The 24,828-nt window shown below is 39.3% G+C and overlaps 1 protein-coding gene across 1 annotated transcript in view; it reads right to left on the bottom strand.

Moving 5' to 3' along the window:
* Window positions 1–24,828, bottom strand: part of PARD3B (par-3 family cell polarity regulator beta) — a 907,405-nt gene that overhangs the window by 481,303 nt on the left and 401,274 nt on the right. Inside the window, exon 4 of the mRNA XM_081095604.1 lies at window positions 19,449–19,558. Coding sequence (XP_080951730.1) covers window positions 19,449–19,558 — 110 coding nt within the window. The remainder of the gene's footprint in view (window positions 1–19,448; window positions 19,559–24,828) is intronic.

Genomic DNA, 24,828 nt, shown 5'->3' with positions numbered 1-24,828 from the left:
AGGCATCACAGGACAGGGCCAATGCCCCTAATGCTATACATTTTACAGAATGAGTGTGAGAGGAGCCCTGTTGGTGTCAGGAGTAAAGAAGAAGCTGGGACATGGCAGAGCACAGTGTGGATATCCAGCTCTTTTTTTTTTTTTTCCAATCCACACCTGAGGATATTTTTCCATTGAATTTTAGAGAGAGTGGAAGAGAAAGGGAAAGACAGAGAAAAATACCGATGAGAGAAACACACTGATTGGTTGACTCCTGCACACACCCTGACCAAGGCCCAGGCAGAGGAGAAGCCCACAACCAAGGTACATGCCCTTGACCAGAATCGAACCCAGGCCCCTTTGGTCCACAGACCGATGCTCTATCCACTGAGCCAAACCGGCGAGGCTATCCAGCTCTTCACCGTGGTGCTGTGCAAAGGCCAGCTGCCTTGAACCTGGATATCTTGGGGCCTCTGGAATTTCACTGTAAATGTGGCTGATGCCGGGAGCCGCTGGCCCCATTGAAAATGAGTTCAAGTGCAGCCCCACACTCTCATGGTGAGGACATGGTTCTGGTCCTAGCCAGCTTACTTTTCAACCCAGGGTGAGCCCCCACGGTCATTTCAGCCAGCTCTGCTTGTTTTACCACAGGGTTGAAAGGCTACTTCAAAACTCCTTTGCATGAAATAATATAACTTACAAATACTAAAGTTAATGACTAACAAGTAAAAAATACAAATAAAATCTGTAGATTTGAAAGAAACAAATGGGGGATATCAATCCAATGCTAATAAGAAATAACAAACAGAACAGTAATCATAATAATATTAAACAGGTTGGACTTATCTATTAAAATACATAGTTAATTACAGTGGATTTTCAATATACATGGTTTCTATGGCCCTCATGTCCCTATCTGCATTCCTAAGGTAAAGCCACACTGACAGGCTGAAAATAAAGCAACAGAAAAATACATGAAGTAGATTGTAACCAAAACAGACTGGTGATTGTAAATATATTGGACTAAATAGAATTTAATAAAAAATTACTAATATGGCTAAAGAGAAAAACTTTAAATGAAAGGAAGCGTCAAGATGATAACAACCATGAATTGTAAATAGCTGATAATATAGCCTCAGCAAACATAAGACAAAATCTCCCAAATTTAGAAGCATGATTTGACAAATCTATTACAATAGGTGGAGATTTCAGTACACCTTTGTCAGAAATAGAAAGGTAGAAAAGTAAAAAAAAAAAAAAAAAAAAAAAAAAAGTAGGTAAGAGTATTTGAACAACAAAATGAACAATCAATCTTGAGGTAATAGAGAAAGAAGTAGGGGGTATGCATTTATTTTAATACCTATCTTAACTGCTTTACCAGAAATCAGTACCATATAAATCTCTTTGTGGATGCTGTGATTAAATTAGCAATGGGTCTAGAGTGATATGTTCATAAACTTTAAAATGTATTACTAAATATTTCATAGCGTAAAGAGAAAATCACAACGGAAATCAAAGCACTGTGAAATGAATTACAAATGAAGGTACTGGGTATCAAAAATTAAAGGATGCAGCTCCAGTAGCTGTATTTTGATGAGAAAACATATTTTAAGTGCATTTATTTAAAGCAAGAAAGTGAAAAATACCCACATAAAAATCTAGAAAGGAAAATGTAAACATTTCTTTCTTCACTCTTACTTTACTTAAAACTAATGTGAAATAAAGGAAATGAGAGCCTGAGGTAATAAAATAGAACAGGAAGAATAAATGAGATTTAAAAAAATCCTAAAACTGTTTCTCTGAAAACAATTCTAAAATACCAATCACACAGACAAATCTCCATAAAGGCAGACCAAGGTAAAAAACAAACAAAATGCACAAATTAACATTATTAGAAATGGGGAGGGGGGATAACTACAGAGATTATTTTAAAATTTCAAGTTTATTTATACCAGTAAATTTGAGAATTAATGACAATATAAAGTTCTGGCAATTTTAAAAATTGGCCAAAAAAAAAGAAATAGCCCTGGGCAGTGTGGCTCATTTGGTTGAATGTCATCCCATGCTCCCAGAGGGTGCCAGTTTGATTCCTGGTCAGGGCACATGCCCAAATTTCTGGCTCGGTCCCCAGTGGGGGGCAGGCAGGAGGCAGCTGATGGATGTTTCTCTTTCACTGATGTTTTTCTCTTTCTCCCCCTCTCCCTTCCTCTCTTTCTAAAATCAATAAAACATAATTTTTTTAAAAAAGTACAAAAGAGGAAACCATTCCTGGGAAGTTTAGTTACTTCTCCAAGGTGACATAATTCAGTCTCTAAGCTTAGACCAGATGGTGGGTCCCAACTCCTAACCTACAAAACATTGGCTGCTCTTGTTTTATTTGAACACACTGTATTCTTAACTCAGGTGGAAATAGCCAAAATTATCTCTTGTTTGGCGCTTCCTGCTGGGCTGATTCCTCCACTGGTACAGCCTTCCGAGAGAGTCAGCCTACCTGTCTTAACTGCTTCACCGGAAACAAATTTCTCTTCATGCTTGATGTTAGCCATGCAACCAAATGTCAGAACTCCTGCCAGACAAGGGAAGGCTGAAAGGGCAGGTTGTCCTGTTCAACACCATCAGATTAAAATTAGTGCTGTGGCCAAATATTTTTCACCAAATAGAGAGCAGAATAATATACACAGGATCTTTGGGGAAAACTTGATCTGTTCTTACATGTGGTGAATGTCCGTTAGTTAATTGAGGCATTTACTTTTCTAGACCCAAGAGAGTCTGTGTCCTAAATCATGGCTGCTGTGGCCTGAGACAAAACTCCTTCTAGGGAGATAGTGCTGGTTGCCTTTTCTCTAATCTACTTATTTAACAAGGCTGGCGATACTAAGTATGATGAATTAAATAGGAATGAATAAAAACACATGCTTGTTTCTTAAAAAAAAATATGTCAAGGTATCATTACAGTCATGTCAAATTATCCTGTTTATCACCACTCCCTTCCTCTTCAACAGAATATCTGTCCCATTTTCTTCTACTTCTTTTTTTGTTTGTTTTTACAACTTCACCATTCCACGCAGAATGTTACAGCTAATTTATTTTCCACAACTCCAGTGTGTTTATTCATTTGTCAAATACCTTGTGATCTGTTCACTCTACCCGCTACATCGTTGAATAAATTCATGGAGACCATGCCGCTAAGGGTTTCTTCCATCTCCATACCATCCCCATATCAAGCAGCTTGCTCCCCACAAGGCAGTGAGTCTCTCCTCATCATTTAACTTGACACCATTCTCCCACTGCACTGAGATTGCAAAGTGCAGTCGCTTGCGATGCAGATTCCCCAGACCCTCCTCTCAAAGATTCGCATTCAACAGACTGGGCTGTAGCTCAGATTCTGTCATTTCTGCAAAGACCTCCGGCATTCCTGAGGCAAGTGTTCTTTCAATTACTCTTTGAGAAACAGTGCATTCACTATTCTTCCCCTCTGTCCACTAAGGCCTGCCTCTGTCTCAGCACTGCTTGCCTATCCTTGTTGCTACGAATTGAATCCCTGAATTCTGCATGCCTCTCCGATGCTCATACCTTCGAGGCATCTTTCTCCTTGAGGCCTCCCTGACCGCTCAGCACAAACCTCCCCTGGAACCTATTGCACCCATTGCCATTATCAATGGTTTATACCTGCCCTTGGCTCTGGGTGTACATCTATGGGAATGTCTACCCGGTCCTCCAGTCCTCCTCATGCTGGAAACAGCTCTTCGCCCAGTGAAACCATGTACCCAATATGGTGTGCTCCCCCAAACCCTGATTTTTTAAAAAATATATTTTATTGATTTTTTACAGAGAGGAAGGGAGAGGGATAGAGAGTTAGAAACATCGATGAGAGAGAAACATCCATCAGCTGCCTCCTGCACACTCCCCACTGGGGATGTGCCCGTAACCAAGGTACATGCCCTTGATCAGAATCGAACCCAGGACCCTTGAGTCCGCAGGCCGATGCTCTATCCACTGAGCCAAACCGGTTAGGGCACCCCCCAAACCCTGATTTAAAGTAGCCCAAGCCTGGTTAAAGTCACTGATCAGACTCCTTTCCCAGAGCCTAGAAAAAGGATTCGTGCCTCCCTGGAGATGGGGAGATGGGATTATCAGCAGGCATGTGCCCTATGGTGAGGAAGCCGGCCTGCAGATAAACTGACGGAATCTGTGAAAGAACAAAGCAGAGGCGATGACTGGAATCGGATTCCCCAGTTTCCTGAGCCCCACCTGCCTCTCCTGCTTCCCAAGATGTGGCGATTCCACTCGCTCAAGGATTATATGCCACAAACTCAGAAAAAAATGCCCCTCATTTTTTGACTGAGACATTTTTTAATTGTACTTTTGTCACTTTCAATTAAAGGAGCTCTTAAATGATTACTGGCATATAAAATTTAACTCCGTGTGCTTTCCACTGGGATTATAAATTCTTTAAGAGCTGTTTCCACTGCTTTGCCTCCAATTTGCTTCTTAGACAACAGCAGGACGGTTTATACCTCACTTCCCTCTACTCAAAAGTGTTCTTAATAAGGTTATTCACAATATCAGGTTTGAACTCCTATTTCTTTGATTCCCTCTACTTGTGCCTTTGCCTAAAAGCTGATGCTGAGTTCTGTATGTTGGTTGGCGGAACACTCATCTGCCTCACTACACCAAAGTGAAACCGACAATTAATTATTCTTGATTAATTGTTCTACTGCCTTATCCAAGATCTGTGGGTTTTATTTCCTAAATATTTCTGGCACTTATTAGCTTTATGACTAAGCAATTCAACTTTACTTAATCTCTATGTGCCTCATTGCCTTATCAATAAAATGGGAATATAAATGGTGCCTATTATCATAGGATTGTTATGAGGATTAGATAGAACAATACATTTGAAGCACTTAGAATAATGACTGGCAAAAAGTAAGTGTGGCTGTGGATGCTTTGTAATTACTACTGTATCACTGAGTTTATATCTGTAAAGGGATCATGATATAATTCAGGATTTTGCACCTATGCCCTGAGTCATATTAGAGCAAATTCCTAAGCATTTTCTTATCTCTACCCTTTAATTTTGCAAAGCTAAACTTGTAAACTCTCTGCTGAAAACTCTTCAGTGGTCTTGCATAACATAAATGTCAAGCTCCTATGTGGGACTTATATGGTCCTTCATGATTTGGCCCCTCATCTCTCAACACTCCCTCAGCAAGACCAGAGTGCTTGTGATTCCTGGGAAAAACCATTTCTCACATCTGGCTTTATTTCTGTACTTCTCTGGCTAAAATACATTCTCCCAGGAGTTGGCCTGGTTGGTTGTCTCCTATTCATCCTTTAAGACTCAGCATTTCCATGCAACTTCCTCCCTTCAAGAATTATTTTCAAATTCCCTTGTTAGTTTTTCATATATTTTCTTTGTACATACAAAAAATCATTGCACCTGCCATATTATATCATCATTTCCATTTATTTGTCTGTACTCCTCAATGGATGAGGGAGAGAGGCATATAAATGAGAATACTCTAGGGGGAGGCCCATGTTTTATTCATTTTTTAATCGCAAGCAAAAACCATGGTACTTGGCACAATGTTTGTTAAATGAAGGAAGACATTAGAACCATTTTGCTGAGTCAGCACAACATTATGGATAAAGATCTCACAAAACTCACATACTCAAAAGTAGGAAAATATTATGAGGGCTTGACAAAGCCTTAATTGTCCATATTGGTCTCTAGGTTATACTATCAGTTGGGGATCATGCAATGAGCTAAAACTATAAAAAAATTTTCTCCAAATTAGGCCAGAAGAAATGTATCCTGAAATTGATGCCTAGATTCATGGCTTTAAAATATTTAATTTTGCATGTTATTTTGGGGCCACCAATTTGAAAAATTTCAAGGATTTTAAAACCAAAAATCACTTTGGAAATTTCTAAAGTAAACTGTTTTATGTTACATGATGCAATAACTATTGCGCCCCTCTGTTCTTTAGGCACAATACATGTGGTAGAATCAAAGCAGAACAAATATTTTTGTCCACAGTGTTTCTCCAGTGTGGGGTACAGTCATACAAGCAATGGCTATAGTGTGTTTTCACAATTTATTTGTATAAGTACTAAAGGTACCTAAAGAAAAAAAAAAGTAGAAGCAGGAACATTACGGAGAGTATTTATTCTACTTATTTCAGGGAAAGTAGTTCATGGATATTCATTAAATGCCTATCTGGTCCCAGATCAACATTTTCCTGATATTTGTATGTTTAATGGAACATACTTGCAGAAAGCTTCTCATTTCTAATTTATCTGCTTATCAAAAGAGGTTTAGAAATACTGAAAAACTCATATTCTGACATTAAATGATCATCTCTTTAGGTTCTATATTTACTTTTCCAAATATGCAGATAATTAAATGAAATATTTTCAAACTGTTAAGAAAGCACTTACCTGAAGCTAAAATCGAATGACTACAATAATTTCCGAGAAAATTCTCTCCCCTACCTCTGCCATCATGTTTAAAATGAAGGAAGCTGGAAAGTGACTAGGAGGATTGAGTTTGAACCATATTAAAAATGCAGAAATGCCACAATACCTTCAGAGGTCTACTTATGCTGTCTTAGTTTGCAATATAGATGTAAAATATATATAAATAAATTTCATGCTGAAGTCCATGTGTTCATCAGCAGTGGATGAAGAAAACACAAAAACATGTATTACCCTTAAAACACTATTATTTTCTGAAATATTGCATTTCAGATATTTTCTCTAGGAAAAAAACAACCTGTTAGAATCTGAGAATCTGTTTGTTTTCTTAATGGGCTTCATTCATTCATTCATTCATTCAGTCAATCTGTTATTACCTACCATATGCTAAGTGCTGGGCTACCAAGAGGAAAAGCAATTCTCTGCCCTCAGGGTACTTCCACTCTTGAGGAAAGAGGGAGATATACAAAGACAAGTGGTTAAGTGTTCACACATGAGTATGAACCATTCTCAGAAGTGGGACAGTAGGGCCACAGGAGGAAACAGGTGGCTCAGCCTCTGAGCACAGCAGAGCTTGTCTGAGTCAGGGAACCAGCATGTGAAACGGGAGGCACCCATCCTGTGCTCTCCAGGTGTCTGTCCTGTGTGTAACCTCTCATATTTTGGCCCTATATTAAACACTGTTTCCCACCAATAATATTTTCACCGTGATCTTAACAAATGCCATATCATACATTACTTTAAACACTATGTCTGAAATGGCACCAAACTTAGGGCAGGGAATGGAGTTTCCAGGATGGATTTAAAAGGGAGGTGGTGTTTTAGCCTTGACTTAACAAGTGAGAAGGCATCTGCCCTGCAGACAAGTGAGAAGGTGAGTCAAGATAGAGGGTGCAGGAAGAGTGAACCAGGGAAATGCCAAAACCTAGAAGAGATGGATGGCAGGTTTGAGCCATTTGAAATTGCCCTGCTCCTTAATAGCCCCTTCTTTCCTGTTTCCTTCTAGGTTTTCAATTTAAACAAAATGTTTACAAGGAAGAGAACCATTTCACAGCAAGAGAGGAAAGCCAGGGCTGGATTTTTTGATGCAGTTCCAACAGTGCCTTAAGAATTGGTCTTCAGAGGGTTGGTTCTTTTTTCATTTTGTTTTCGGTTTTCTTTTGTTTTCAAATGAAATGGGCTTGCCAGGATCTCTATAAGCAAAAGATGGTCAATATATATTTAATGTTCACCTTTGGAATCAGTATGTTTTCCAGCTGTGTGCCAAGTGCCTTTCTTAAGTGAAAACGAAACATCAAATTCAGCTTTAAAAATTAAAGAGTATTCTCAGAACTACTACTATGGTCTACTTTAACCTACCACCCTTTACTCCTTCATGTATGGGAAAAATCAAACATTTTTTTTAACAAACATATATAGTACTTATCCACCATGCACTGTAAGAATTTTTATAAATAATCACTCATTTATTTCTCAATACAACCCTATGAGGTGAGCACTGTTGCTATTACTGGTTTACAGATTAGAAAAGTGAGAAGGGAAATACTTGACAAAAATCAGCCAGCTAGTCAGTTGGCAGAACCAGATTTGAACCAGGCAGTCCATGTTCTTAACCGCGTTAGCCCACTGCCTGCCATAGCTCACAGCTCCGTACCCCATTCTAGTACCTTATGAAGTCATAATAATTTGATTTAAAATAATCTCCTAGCTGAATTTCATGAGAAATTAGTTACGATTGTTGTTTCCACTTTTTTTTCAATCATCATCTGAGAATATTCAGGGAAAGAAAGAGAGAGAGAGAGAGAGAGAGAGAGAGAGAGAGAGAGAGAGAGAGAGACACCGAGACCCCGATGATAGGTTGCCTTCCATGTGTGCCTTAACCAGGGATCAAATCTGCAACCCAGGTATGTGTCCTGATTGGAAATGAAAATGGCAAACATTTGGTGTACAGGGCAATGCTCAACCAACTGAGCTACTCTGGCTGGGCTATTGTTTTCCTCTTTTCCACCGAAGTCTTTTAGACACATCTAGGCAGATCTGTTACTCATTCCTGGGATGGTGCCCAGCTTCTAGGAAAGTACCTTTCTCTCACAGAACTCACAGAGAGTATTATGAGGGTAAACTATAACTATAATGTCCATTGCACTAGTTCATATGGTCTTGCTCCAATCACAAGGGTCCCTTGAGATTTTCCATACATAACCATGTTTTTCAACTCAAACAAATGACTTTCTAGTTTCTAGAACCTGCATGGGTTCTCCATACATGACCCTAGTGAAACTATCATCAAAATAGGAGTTCTAAATATTAGATTTACATGAATGGTGTTAGTTAGATGGCTAAAACTAAAAGCTGTGGCTAGCTCTACTTTTTTGTGTGCATGCATAATAATTTAAGTCATTTCCTTTTTATTATATTTAACACACATTGGAGATCTGGTAATTAGAAAAGACCTTTAATTATCAACATTAATTATTATCACTATTATTACCATATATTAAGCAGTCTGCTAAATGCTCTACTCAAGATAAAAGGCACTAACCTTGCAATTCTACTGTGAGGAAGATAGAAGACAATCTTCTTCCAGACAGAGGACAAAATTATACTCGCCTAACTTGACAAAGAGCCAGTGGATGAGTCAGGGGTAAAACCTAGTTGTCTTAACCACTGGACAATTGAATAAACAAAGAATGGCTATAAAAATCTGCTGCTTTAAGCACAACTGAATCTATTCTTCCATGTGCATTTTTAATACCTGCATTAGATTTGTTTTTATGGTGAAAAATATTTCTGCTTCATAGGGGTATCTAACTTTTGTAAACAGTCAAGCCATTTTAGACCATCTTTACAATATATGTTTTGGCATTATATAGAACCATACCATTTTGGGTAAAAAAATACAAAAAAATACATTTCTACCAAATGATACAATGGATTCTTTTAGGAGGTGGCTCACAGATTGGCTTGGAAGGCAGTCTCACATGAAGATTGCCCAAAGCACTTCAGCAATGGCAGCATTCATGAGACAAAGGTACAGATGCCAGGGTGGTACTTCCAAGGCTAACATTTGACTGAGTGTAGAAGGAAAAGAGGTGATACTTTGGATTAAGGCTTATTTGAAGTAAAATTCTAGCACTTGTACTTAGTAGCTATATGATCTGGGGCAAATGAGTTCACTTGTTTGAGTCTTCGCTTCTTCATCCATAACACAGAGCTAATAAAACTGAGCATGGAAATTTTTATGGGATAAAATAAAATGTTTAAATATTCGTAATAAAGTGTCCACATCTGACATGAAATGCAAACTGAGTAGAGAAAGTCCCTCCCTTCCTGACACCCTGGGTCGTGTTACCTGGTCAACTGTTGGCCTACCTGGCACATAGATTAATGCTATTAAAACTGCTATTAAATTACTTTGTAGTTAAACAAGGTATTATCCACTCAGAAAATGTTCTCCATTCCCTATATAAACCTTTTATAAGTGCCCCCTGTTCTTTAGGCACAATGCTATGTTGTGGGTATGTGGAAGGAAATTCAATCCACCCACAAGGAGCTCAGAGTCTAGTAAGAAATATATAAAATATGGGAAATGATAAAGAGGTATCCATAATTATAATAAAGGTATGCCAGTGTGCAGAAAGTGGTTAATTCTGCTCATAACAGAGAGGGCAGGGACAGATTAGTGAAGAAAAAGGCCATAGAGACAATTATACTGAATTGTGAAAGAAAATTGGACATTCTCTAGGAAAAGGGGGGAAACTGACATTTGTCATTGGCCTGGCAGAATAAACAGCTGGGCAAAGACGCATAGAGAGAGAGATGCATTACTTGGACATGTGAGAAACTTCATGCAGGTGTATCTAGTGTGATGTGGCTAGAGATGAAGTTAAACATGTAGGCTGGGGTTAGGTTGTGAAGTCATGACAAGAATTCAAACATAAACCCTTGCATATATGGTAGAGACTTTCAGTTTTGCAAGATAAAAAGAATTCTGGAGATGGATAGTGTAATGGGTGCAGAATAATATAAATGTGCTTAGTGCCACTAATATAAATTCTTCCACTTGAAAAGTTATTACGGTGGTAAGTATTATGTTTATTACCATGATAACCAAAGATTTTAAAAAAGCCAAACCAATAAATTTAAAAGGTATCCTGGATGCATGGATAATGGTCAGATGTTTCAAGACAGATATTTATAGGTATATAATAATTTTACTCACAAAACAGTAAGGAATAACCTTATCCTAGTAGATCCTGTATTTTATGCCTATTTGTTTATCTTTGGATAGTCACAGAACATAGCTAAGTGTCAAACATATTTATTTAAAAGTGAAAATGTAAGGAGGATGGGTGATTGACACAGTGATTGAAATTAGAGGCAGAGAAAAGGAAACTACAATTTCTTTGAGCAAGTTTATTGCGTTTGACTTCTGATGTTTAAGAATCTACCTGCACCTTTTAGAGGAGGGTAATCCTTTATGATTTTTTGCAATGAATGCCACTCGCCCATTCTTTGCTGGAAAGATGGGGAGTGCAGTGGGGAGAGCAGACTGGTAAAAGCCAGGACTGTGTCAGTCTGAAAATCGCCTGCCAGTTGCCAGTTAAAAAGATTTGCTAAAAGTGGCGATGTTTTCACTGGTTCAGGTCTGTAGGAAGGCTCTGGCTTCTCTGTGCTTCACACCAGCAACTTCAAAACTAACTCACTCCAGATGTCCCTGTGATCATCTCATCAGACATCAAAAGCTGTGTAGTGTGACAAGCTCACACACTGCTTACCAGGATGCTAGCTGTTTCCACAAGCGTAAAACACACACAGTAGCTGCTTTTAAAATGTGATTCATCTAAATCAGAATTGCATTTCCAAGTACAGAGCTATTAGAAAAGCGGCCACCCCTCCCGAGAGAGAGACGAGTCCTTTAAATGTCTGCACCCTGTCATTCTGTGACTAGATTTTGAAAGGAAAACACCGAAATGAAACTTGCACTTCAGAAGAATTCATGTTGTGAGAGGAAAAAACATCCCCCATCAGAAGAGATTTCTAAGAATCCCACCATGTCCCAGGAAAAAACAGTTTCTCTTGTCCCCTCAGTAGGGACTGTCTTGCTTCTGCTTAAGGTGAACGCTCATTAACCCTTTGCAACCATAGTCAGTAGGCATCCACAACACAGGAGGAAGGAGCACATGGAAAATCAGAGCATACGGAGGACACAGTCCACATCCGTGACCTTTCACGTGAAAGTAACAGGACCTACCACATGTCCACCCTCAGATTTAAGCAGCGCTCTCCTCCAAAGAATTTTCGTGTGCACATGTATGTATGTTTTTATGGTGCTGCCTTTGTGTATTTGTTGCCTTAAATATATATATATATATATATATATATATATATATATATATATATATATAAATACATTTTGGTGTTTTGGCTAGAACTATAACCTCATTCCATAAACACATAAATATTGAATATGAAAAGGAAATTCAATGTTGAATTCATACCAACCACGTCAGTAATTCACATCTGGAACCCTGACGTTGCTAGTCTTGGTGTTTGAGACCCTAAGAACAACAGGAGTTCACACAGAATTTGTTTGTTATTTTCTTTCAGTTGCACAGGGTTTCTGAGGAATCCCCATGATTTAATCATTTGCTGAGGGTCACAGAGTGGTGGAGGCAATCAGGACGTGGGATCTTGACCTTCACAATAAAGCTACTTTAAACATTGTATTTACCAAATTTCAAACAATGCTGTCAAATTCATTTGCCCAAACCACTATCATGAGAAGTGTTTTGTTAAGAAATGTCTTATAAATGTCCCCATAATTTTGAATTAATTAGCAATACAAGGATTTTTATTTTCTTCCATATCACTTGACAACAGAGGAAGTTTTTAATAAAAATGGAATATGAGAAAAAATTTAGGACATAATCTTTATTTTTATGGGCATAGATGTATCTTGTTCACAAATTTCTAGTCTACTCAAGAATTTCCTAAATTTTTAAACACAATTATTATAAAATTGCAAAGCTGTAACTATCAAGATTACTAGTACTTTGAATCTAGAACTCACATTTTTGTTGACAAACTCAGATAACTGACTCTATTGCATGCATATTAATTTCTATTCTTCGTTCACATATCATGGGCACTAACAAAATCAGCTTTTATAGTGGCTAATCTCTAGAATTATCAAGGTTTGTCTTTTCCTATAATGTTTATTCTTTCCCAGAACCAATTTCTATGATGGCCATTACTAGAACCGGAAGAAGATGACCTCGGCTATCAACCAACATTTTAATTCTAAGTAAAGAGTTTGTGTTTAAACATTTCTCTCCCCTTGACAACACAGGTAAAATTGTCCTAAAACAGAAAATTCCAGACTAAAAAGCTACTTAAGGTGCAAAACACTATATTAAGCAGTGTATTTCACAACTTTTACATTCTAATTCATACACACACACATATTATACATACACACAAATATACACACCTTTACAAAATGAGTTAAAAGTTGTTGAATTTCATTCATTTTTGCCCATCTCAAAAATAAAAGTTGTAATCCTCTAATCCTACATGTATATGTCAGGCACTGTGCCTGGGGCTTGAATATAAAAATGAATACACTGGCTCCTATCTCTGAGGAGTTAGGTCTTGTAACAGACATGTAAACAGGCACTTATATTTGCGTGAGGTGAGAACAAACAGGTACCGCGCATGGCAATTCCCTTGAGGGGCTCAGGAGGCAGAGCAGAGTTCAGAATAAAGGCAAAGGACACTAATTTTGATGGTTGAAAGTGCATGCCGTGATCATCTGATCCTCTCCTGCAGGTTGCGAGGGTGGCCTAACTGCTAGAGTTCTGGCCTTCCTGACTAGGTGGCACGTGTCCTGAGGACAGGACCCATGTCGTATGCAGTCCAGATGGCACAGAGCAGGGCCTTGAACATCTAAGGATTTCATCAATTACTGTTGACATGAGAGCAAAGCCCATTCAGTTTTCATTCTGTGCAGATCAATCTCAACAACAAAAGGCAACATGTCACGGTGAGCTTTTTAATTTCTGGAACTGACCTCTGCACAGTGAACCTTCCTTAGACTTTCAGTTCTGGACCAGACCCGCGAAGAATGATGGGAGCACACACCTGCGCGGGGGTCACGTTCCCCAGGTCCTTTGATTAGTCACGGTGCAGACCTCCAGACAATCCAAACTGCATTCATCGACGTCTATGAGACTTGATGAAAATCTCTGCTGAAGAATAAATCAGGCCTCTGGACTTGAACTTGAGTCTTACACATACAAGTGCTTCAGAAATTAAGTTGTCTAAACTTGCCAAACTAAGTAAACATTTGGCCCCGTGAAATATTGGATGGCAGTTTTATCTCCTAAAAACAAAGCCATATGAAAGCCATGTCGCCATGTGTCTCCACGCTCTGGTCTTATCAGCACCCGGCGCGAACAGCTGGAGTCACAAACACCAGGTCTGTTATTAAATCACCGCGTCAGGAGGGGAAAAGGAGAAACCTCTGTAGGCTTCAGTGTCTGTAATAATGCCATTCCGTGGTACAGGCTACTGCTCCCTCCCCGGTGCCCTACAGGACCCATTTCTCTGCCTTGGAAGACAATGGATAGAGCCTCCCTTCCAATCTACACTGGTTTCTACAACTGTTTTGTTCCAGTGTTTCTACTGCCACTTAATTGTATATCTAATGGCTAGACATATATGCGTTGGTTACTCAGAATTTTAGTGAAGTTTCCATGTTGGATTTTGACAGTCAGCAACCCACAACCACAAGTCCTCTGACAAATTAGTGGCAATTCAAAGATTTTAATCCTAAAAGCCAAGCTATTTCAATTTCTCTGTAATTTCTCGATTATTTCTTTCATGGATTTGCAAACACTTAAACCAGGAACAGTGTTGATTATAATTTCAATATATGTAACATACAAGGGATGATTTCTCAAATCAGTTACATGTCCGGCACAAAAATAATGCTTCTATTCGCTGGGAGTATTTTCTCCCACTAGAAGCACCTTGCACTCTCTTTGCTGATAAAATACCCAAAATTCCAAAGAAAACAAGATTGTACATTCACTTCTCACCCTCGGTGCACAAGTGGGGCCACTGGAAACACGCCTCCCACTGCCTTCCCACCACCAGGCTGTGCCCTATATCCTGTCTCACTGTTGCTAAGCATGATGTTGCTACTGACTGAAGAGTTATTTTTGGCTTCTCAATGCAGCAATTCACAAACATCTATTCATCTTAACATCTTGAATTTACATACTATGCATTGGATAGAAAAGATGAAATTACCTAATTACTTAATAGATATTTGGGAGAGGTGGCAATTTCTACCTTACTTCTTAATCTCTAACATTCCTCATACTTTGAGAAATGGTGTCTTTCCCGTATGATTTCATCCCAAACCAACCCCTAAATAAGTTTTTGATCTCTTGTTTTCCTTGTAAAATTTGATAGCAGTGATAGAGTCTCCTTCGTTAAATATACTCCCTCCCATGCCCTCCCCGCCCTCCATGGTATAAAACTTCGGACGAACCCATTCACGAATTCTAGTTTAGCAGCCTCAAAGGCTGCCATTTAAAAATAAAATGTATTTATTATAGATATGAAGTTTTAAAAGATACACCAGGATTTTCCTAACTGATTTTGGCGATGCGATACAAGTAACGGTTTTAGAACAAACAAAGGCGTTTACTCTCTGAGAACAGGCACAGCCTTATAGTGTTCAGGAATCCACGTTTTAATTTACTCCCCTGCAGGATCTTTTTGCTTTAGGGGTTAAATGTGAAACTATAAACAGTCATTAAAACACAAAACAACCATAGTAGTTAACCGGATATTAAAAAAAAAAAAATCACATCTGTTTTAGAGTTCTCTTCCATCCGCAAATTCAGGAACATCAATTTCAAGAACCTGGTTTTATGGCATGCCCTTCAGCCAAGAACACCAGGTTGCAATCAAGGCCTTAAGAAGGTAAGGCGTCTCCAGAAGCGGATTCTCACTGCAATATCTTGCCCCCTGGATTCGCTCTCTTTAATTCAAAAACAGTCAGTGGAATTAGATTTTCTATTGCCTCGAAAGAAACACAGTCATTACTAATTGCACATTAATAATTATGCTACTCTGATTAACTGGATATGAAAAAAGGTCTATGAAAAGAGGAAACAAAATTTCATGTTGTGTACCGACCTGTACTCTAAGAAACAATGAAGTTTGGTGGCTTTTCATTATTCAAAGACTTTGAAGCTTGCAGAGAATGTGATATTTCGAATTTAAATCCTTTTTAAAATTCCAACTTGTCTGAGGATACACATCTTAAATAAGCAATTTGTAATAATTTAACCAGCTAGAAAACAAGTGCAACTTTTCCAACTTTTCAAAAACACACCTCTGGGCATCAACAAAAACTCTTCCCTCTATAGTAAGAATAATGAAGTGCAACTAAAAATAACAGTCATCAACTGTGGCTTTAAAGGCAATAATTCAACATAATCAAATGTGTCAACTACTCATTCTTACAGCTTCTCATGCTCTGGGTTATGAGTAAGTTTCATTTCTTGGGGATGATTGAACATAACCCACTTGGGGCTCTGCCATCTGTGAATTGCTTACATGTGAACATTCTGTTTAAGAGATGGAAATTTTGATTGTTTTTTTCCTTTGGATATTGAGATGCAATGCAATTGAAGAGAGCTTTTTAGGCAATTAGTTTTCATATTAGTTGCTGCATGAGTACATTATCACACACTCCCCATATTCATCACCACTTATCAAATCACAGGAATCAAGGGTGGTGTCGCTGAAGTTGCGGGGGAAGCAATGAGTAGAATTCTGGAATCTGAGAGGCGGGAAAGAATCTGCAGGCTCCACACTGTACTCCCTGGGCTCGGGGCCTTGCTACAAAGAGCTCTCTCTGCAGTGTACTCCGAGGTGAGAGCTGTGGTTTTGTTCCCAGGGCTTCCTTGAAACACCACTCCTTTTATCGCTGAGCAAACAATGAAAGTGACTATAGGGCTACAGTGTAGGGCGCCACATAATTTATCATCCACACATGAGCACCTCGGAGAGTTAGTCGGGACACTGTTAATAATTATGCCAGAACAACAGGCATGGACTAGGACTGCCCCAGGCAAACCTAATCACACGGCTACCACCAGAGATGATGTGTAACTCAAATAACTCCTCCCAAGGGGCTCCAACCATTTCATTAATGCAATATCCAATCTGCTCTGTCCACTATAAATGGGCTGTGATCCACACATGCAATTTTAAAACTTCTAGTAGATATTTTTTTTAAAAAAAACATTGATAGGTGAAAATAATTTTAGTAATATATTTTATTCAACCCAATATATCCAACCATAGTATCATTTCAACATGTAGTCGATATGAACATTTTAATGAGATATTTCACCTGAGTTTTCATATTGCAATCTTTGAAATCAAGAATGCATATTACACTTAACGCACATGTTTGGTGCTCAATAGCCCCACGTACCAGTGGCCATGCCTTTGGATGACACAGTTTTAAGTAATCCATAAGTTTGGATAGGCAGGAATAAAACAGAGTTATAATACACACATGCAGCCCTGCTGGCGTGGCTCAGTGGTTGAGTGTTGACCTCTGAATGAGGAAGTCAAGGTTCAATTCCAGGTCAGGGCACATGCCTGGGTTTCTGGCTCGATCCCCAGTGTGGGGCGTGCAGAAGGCAACCAATCAGTGATTCTCTCTCATCACTGATGTTTCTTTCTCTCAATCCCTCTCTCTTCCTCTCTGAAATCAATAAAAATATATTTTTAAAAATACACACAGGCACACACATACTTTTCTTCTAGGTAAAAACAGATGCGCCTAGATGTCTTCACATACTGATTTCGCCTACCGTACACACTAGGGCAGTTAAACTGTCTGTGAACCAGACCCTGGAGCAGGTAAACCTTTACCGGGTGCATTTCCTTGGAGAGCAGAAAGAATGGTTGAATTAGAAAAGCCGGGTAATTGCTAAGAACTTCTGAGACTTTTCCCAGATTAAGATGTGTCTTGCATTCCTAAATACAACACATGCACACTGAGCACCCCCCATGAACTTCAAACTAGAAATAAAGAGATTAGAAAGGGACGATGCCTGCACAGTAGGCCGCTAATGCTTAAACTTTGCATGGAGAGTATTTCACAACTGAAGCTAGAAAAGCCTGGGCCGGGCCACTGTCCTGTGGGCAGGCAAGGACCATTCTCTGGGTCTCAAGTTTACACTTCAACATCCGCAGGGAGCACTGTGAGCAAAGGAGGAAATAGGCGTGTTCCTCTTACTCTTGGTACATGTGGCCTTGGCCCATGTCTGATAACCTGCATATTGTTAGGTAAGAGCATTTGGGGTGTTAGCATTTCTTCTGGAATCAGGACTTGCATCTTTGTTAGTAACAATATATCTCTCTCTCCAACTACTCCACTTAGAACTCACTGGTATCATATTTTGGTGAGGATACATACTAGGAGAAACATGGAACGGATTGGTGACATTCCGCATGTAAATGATGGTAACACAGTCAGATATACTCTCGTTTTAAAGTATTCTGACACTGCAAAAATCAGCAGTAAATTGTAGTTTTTCTCTTTGATGTAATTATTATCTCATTTATATAGTTCTTTTCCCCCTCCAATCCAGTTCGTGTGTGTTAAATGTACACATACAAACACACATGGACACACATCATACCACATACTGGTTCCGTTTACACTAATCTTTGCAGTAGAGCACACACATCTAATATTTATTAACGTAATTTCCATTAAATATATTTCCTTAAAAGGATGGAGAGTAAAAAATATTACATCTACAAATACTTCCAGGATATTTGCTTCCTTGTTCACAGAAAAAAATATGCTAAAATATTGCCACTAACCTATTAGTAAGTGCCAATGATTAGATATACTGACACCTCCCTCAAACACAATCACACAGGTTCTTAATAAGAAAATTTTATGCAAAACTGGGAGAATCCATTTAGCTCATTCAGGACCCTTATATCCCTGTCAACATTGCCTTTTTCTTAAGGTGTTATAGACAGTGAGACTTAAAATGGGGAAGAGCCTCGTTTCTCGGAGTCTTTTTAATATGGTGACATACTGAAGACCACTTATTGCAATGATATGTTGCCGTTAACCAGAGTCTAACTCTCAGGCCATTGCAAAGGACAAACCACAATCACAACTCTTCAAAGCAGCTCAGGACTTAGCAGAAAGGTACCACAGTCCCAAGTGGAAGAAGGACTTTATTTCTTTAGGAAACTAGTCTTCATTTAACCTATCACTTTATAGGTATAGCATACAGGTATATCTGGTTATAAGCACTTTGGGCATGGCATTTTGTTTTTCTTTAATTTCACTGTTGAGTTCTAGAAACCCAGTACTGGCACCATATACCCATAATATTCGTTGTCTTGACACTGTATCACCACTTACCATGTTACGATTTCAGAAGCATTTCACTGACACGCTGACCATACCAGCTGCATCCTTGGGCTTTATGAAGCAGGAGGAGGATGGGAGTCAACAGTGTAGTGCACTGTGCAAGAGCATGGACTCTGGAGCCAAGCCACCTGGGTTAAAGGTTTGGCTCTGCCACTTGCTAGCTGTGACCTCAGACAACTCACTAAACCTTCCTCTGCCTCCAACTTCAGCATCAGTAAAATGAAGACAAAAACGTGTTCCTCCTTTAATACCCTGGTTCATAGCACTTAATGTCATGCACTTAAAACACTACTGGGCACATAATTAGTGCTTTATAAACAAATGCTATCCTTATAACTATATACTCTTAATAGATCGTACCAGCTACTATTATAACTAATACCATATATCTTATCAAAAGATCTCTAATTGTCAACTGACTTAAGACTGCAAATCTATCTATGGGTAAGGCACTTTGATCTTTCCTTAGAAATGCAAAAGGCAGGATACCTACTGGAATAGCAGGTTTCAGACTCTGGCCACTGGGGTGTGAAGCAGTTGGCTGGGCATCAGCAGGTGGGCCTGGTGCTGGGTCACTGCTTCTCCTCACCAGCAGTGGAGTGCCTGGAGGACAAAATAAAAGGTGAGAGGTCAAGAGAACCCTGGGGGGAAGAGAGTGCACGGTACAATGCAATTTAATTAAAAAGGTTTACAACATGCTTTTATGTAAAAACATTCTGTTTCTCAAGAATGCTTGTAAATTAATCCATTTAACGATCTTTTGTCATTTATTCATAGAATGACACACAGAAATGCGATCCTTCAACCCTCATCTTTCCCCACTTGCATTTCAAAACAAGTCATTGTACTTAAGCCAGAGCTGTTAGGCAATACAACATTGACTGTGTGCAATCTAACACCAACCTAGAAAACCTATTTGGGTATTGAAAAGAATGATTATCCAGTAGCCTAGTAGAGGGGTTCACACAGTCAGTGCAATTTGCTATTCAGTAGAGCTAGAAGTATAGTTCTTGCTGCCATTCTGGACTTTCCAAATCTTCTGAATGATGACATATATAGAAATAAATTATTTTCTGGGGTTACAGCATTAATGTCTATTTAAGTACACAAAGAGATCGGTTCCATTCTCTTCCTTTCTCCTAAAGTAGATGAAACTGATAAGGAAAATAAGTTACATCTTCTAAAAATATATTCTGATTTCTTTTTAATTTAATGAAAGCTCCCACTATTAAATATTTGAGTCAGTTATTAAATTCTGAAAAGAGAGATCATACTATTAGAAAGTTCAAATGAAATTCAACCTTAGCAGAGCTAGCGGCCTAACTATTCTGCTTACAATTAGGCCTCAAATAATTTGTTTCATACAAAATTGGCCACAATAGAGGAAACTCTCAAAAAAAATCCATTTGTGGTTTAAAATTGCTCTCATATAAAAATTAACTTTTTATTTGTGTACTTTTGGGGGGAAAAAATGGAAAACAGTATAAATGCAATTCCCTGTTAATCAATATTCTGAAACTAATTCCCCAACTCTTTCAAGCTATTGCAGTTTAAAATAAAAATTTTCCATACTTCATTTTTTTATGGCACAGTAATAATAAATAAATCTATTTGAAACTATTTATATATTGGATTTTTCGATGTGTTCCAACATTCTTATTCTGTGTATGAAACCTAGACTTGACAATACTTTCATTCTTGTTTAGAAAAAAAGTTGCTTTTTAATAAAATAACTTATTTTACAGTAAGAAATTATCATGTGTAGTAGAGCTCAGGAAGTATGTCTCAGCGCTGTGGCTGTTGCAATGGTGTGAGCACACTCCACCATTACATGCTTCCTCGGCACACCAGGAAGTAGCAACACCTGCCTGAACTAACTCCTAGAGCCACATGCATAGTACCCCAGCCTTTCAGCTATTGGTTGCCTATAGCAATGTGTCTCCCTCTGATTGGTCACCTATAGCAACGTGTCTCCCTCTGATTGGTCGCCTATAGCAACGTGTCTCCCTCTGATTGGTCCCCTCATGCTATATATACCCCTGTAGTTCCTCAATTAAACGGATCTGCGTCAATGAACCTGGTCCCCGGGGTCGTGCATGCAGACGCCCTAGCGCGTTGGGGCCCCGTCGTCCTCACCCCCGAGGGATCCCCTGCTTCAATCATGCTACTTAGGATGAAACACCATATCAAAAGGTATTATCAAGTCCAAGTTCACATTCGATTATTTATTTCTAATTAATAGACAGTTGACTACATTATTCCTCACCTTCTCTATCTCCATCTAAAATTTTTCTCAAGCAAGTATCATATCAATAGCACCTGTGTTCTCGAATGAAACAGTTAAAAACAAGAAAAGTAGAAGTTATACAAAGTACCATCAACTCTGAAGACCTCAGAGTCCCAGTCCTGTACCACTCTATGTTCCCTCCTTCAGGTAAGCTGAAGACTGACTGCTTCTCAGATAAAGCCCTTGATTACCATGAACTTGAAGTGAGCAAGTCAGTCTAAATGTGATACCCTCAGAAGTAACCTGCTATCTTTAAAACGAAGAAGAAAATGAGGCAAATGCTTTTTTTCAAGCATTTAAAACAGACCGGTACACTGCACGTCAAATTGGAGAAAAACAAATAAATAAAATATAACAAACAGACAAAAAGCTGGTAAAACCACTATGATATACTGAGGTCAAAAAAGAAATTGTTTTAGAGGCAAAGAAACAAAAATGCGAGGGAATGACAATTTTAGTTGTGTTGTGTTTTCAGCTGAGTCATATACATATCCTATATAATAAAAGGCTAATATGCAAATTGACCAAAGAACAGAATGACCAGCGGAACGACTGGTCACTATGACATGCACTGACCACCAGGGGGCAGATGCTCAGTGCAGGAGCTGACCCCAGCCTGCAGGCCCCAGGCCAGCCTAAGGCAGGTGCCAGCGGGTCTCCCCCATCCCCCCAATCACCTCGCCAATCACCCCACAGAGGGAGGCAACCAGCACTGGCGGCAGGGGGCAAGCCAGCGAGTGGGCGACGCCAGGCCAGCCAAGGTGGGTGCCAGCAGGGCGCCCCTGATCGCCCCGCTGGTCACCCCACAGATCGGCCCTGATCGCCGGCCAGGCCTAGGGACCCTACCCGTGCACGAATTTTGTGCACTGGGCCTCTAGTATATGAATATGTACATAATATGCGTGCATGTGTGAGTGTGTGTGCCCATGAAAACAGACCTGTTATTTTTCTTGGGTGAGAAGTATACTTTTCTTAAAGAAGCCATGCCAGATAGCTTTCCTTCAATTTTAAGGATCCGACTAAGACTCCTCACTACTTGTCAATACTGGCTGTTTTAATACCAAAGTGTTATCATTGAAGATAATTTTATAACAACATGTAGTTCGGCCTCGGTATTCCATCAGTACGTAGTAGTATTATAGTGTATCTCCCCGAAGAAGACAGCCGAGTTCAATGTCAGGGTCCCAACCATTCGGGACATAAACAAGTGTGAGAGGGTTAGGTCTTTCTTAAACATGCAGCTCATCAGGAATAAGTGTTTTTCTTCTCTACTTTCTCTGCATTCCACACATCAATGTCTCCTATTGAGCTGCCTTCTCATCTTTTCGTTTGCTGTCTTAACGTGTTAATAACACATACAAATCATTTCATATTAGAATTAACAATGAGCATCTTTAAATACGAGCTGCTATCACAGGGAGTTTTAAACAGCCCTTGCTTGGGCTGTTTAAAGCTTATTTTTTAAATGGCCCAAGTCCCATTTGAAGGTGGTTGTTAGGACCAGACTAAGTTCCTGACTTAAAGACAAAGAAAATACAGAACAGAGGCGTGTAATTTGAAGTGCTGACGATGATTTGGGCCAGTCCTTGGGCATGTGTAATAGAGAAAATGGCACACCTCACAAGCAAGACTAACTAAATTAAGAAGAAAACCACTAATCTGGTTTTATGGGACCTCCTGGGGGAGGAGGAGGAAATTACTTAACCCCTGCAATGAAGGAGCTTACAACCTGTCAGTAAGATCAGAAACCAGCGCTAAGAACTAGCCCGTGTTGTTCAGTGGAGAGAACCGCGGGTTTGGGGGTCAAATAGACAGAGCTTCACCTCTGGTGGCTCTTTGACAATGAGCGGCTCAGTGACACAATCTCCTCATTTAAAACCTGGTAATAACCAAACACCACAGATTTCATGGGAGGTGGATATACATACACAGCCTAGTATGTAATTTTCACGCAGGAAATCCCCCTTCCCCAATAAAAAGGAGGAATGGTACTTGCTATTGTTGTAAACAGTGTTATCTGTTCAAAAAGCTGAACCTGGAAGTCAAGGTAATTTTCATGGAATAATACGCAAATTAAAATAGAACAGAATTCTTTGCTTAACCAGGTATAGCCTTATTATAGAAATCAAAGCTTTTAAGAAAAAAAAATGATGGTGTGGGAAGATACTTCAAACATGGAAAAAGAAAATAGACGGTTCATTGGTATTTTTCAGTTAATTGAGAAAAGACTCTTAGATTTTAGAGGCAAAAGTCCTCACTTCAGCTCAAGAGAATAGCAGTATTGCTCACATTCATAGTTTAAAAGCCAGTGGCTATAAAACCCACATAAAGTAAGAAATGTTATGCACTTTAAAGCACGAAGTCCTATACAGACAACTGCATTATATTTTTCCACACAGTTAACTTTTGAGGCCTCATATAGGAACTCCACTAAGAGAGGGAGATAATAAGATGAGTAGTCATGGTGCTTACTCTAGGTTATCTTTTACAGAAAGAGATGTGGGGCCCTGGCCAGTGTGCTCAGTGGTTACAGTGTCCACCCTGCGCACCCAAGGGTCTCAGGAGGTTTGGTTCCCAGTCAAGGGCACATACCTGGGTTGCAGGTTTGATCCTCAGCCCCAGTCAAGGTGCGTGTGAAAGGCAACTAATTGATGTGTCTTTCTCACATCAGTGTTTCTCTCTCTCTTTTCACCTTGCCTTCTACTCTCTCTAAAAATCAATGGAAAAAATATCCTCGGTGAGGGTTAACAACAACAACAAAAAGGAGATGTGAGGACAGAGAACATTTAGTACATTTAGCAAGTGCAGTGTTCTGGGAGTTGGTGTATGGTTTATTGAACCTGAACCAATGAACACACACACTATAGACGGGATCCAGTCCCATTTTATTTATCCAGACGCACAGAAAGTTAATGAAAGCCAAAGAGAAGCCATGTCCCTCCAAACACAGGAGTTCCTGATTAGGAGTGTAAGGCTGGCGACTTTGCCCCTACAAATAGGGTCTTCCCTCATCGCAGAAGTTCCGTTCTTTTTGGATCAGTGCTCATGTGTATTCTGGACTTCGGTTACACTCGGGAGAAATTTACTCACACTCTCATGCTCTTCCCTTTAAGAAGATGGCTACATCCATCAGCGTCTCCCAGGCCTAGAGCCGCTAGCATTAGCCTCAGTTCCCAGGTGTCTATGAATGACGGCGCATTTTCTAGTTCTGAAGCAGTCACCATTTTAACGATAGTAAAATTAGAATCAAAGGGGGTACAGTTACTTGTCCAATGTCCCCTACAAATGAAATTAAGGGACCTCATAGGAAAATCACCTAATCCATTTTGAGGAAAAGAAATTTGAAAGAGACAGCAACTAGTTAAAAGGTTCAAATTGGTACATCAGTGAATCACACAAGATAGAAAGGCCGACACAAATGTAAGTTATCTATATAAATACAAGTTTCTGTCTCTTCGCTATAAAGTCTCTCTCTCTCTCTCTCTCTCTCTCTCTCTCTCTCTCTCTCACACACACACACACACACACACACACACACATACACACACACACACACCTCAATGATTATTCTACATTTAGAAGATGC

Source organism: Myotis nattereri (genome assembly GCF_964212035.1).
Source record: "Myotis nattereri genome assembly, chromosome: 7".
NCBI classification, from domain to species: domain Eukaryota; kingdom Metazoa; phylum Chordata; class Mammalia; order Chiroptera; family Vespertilionidae; genus Myotis; species Myotis nattereri.
The sequence above is the reverse complement of the archived record's forward strand: the minus strand, read 5'-3'. Positions and strand labels throughout refer to the sequence as shown.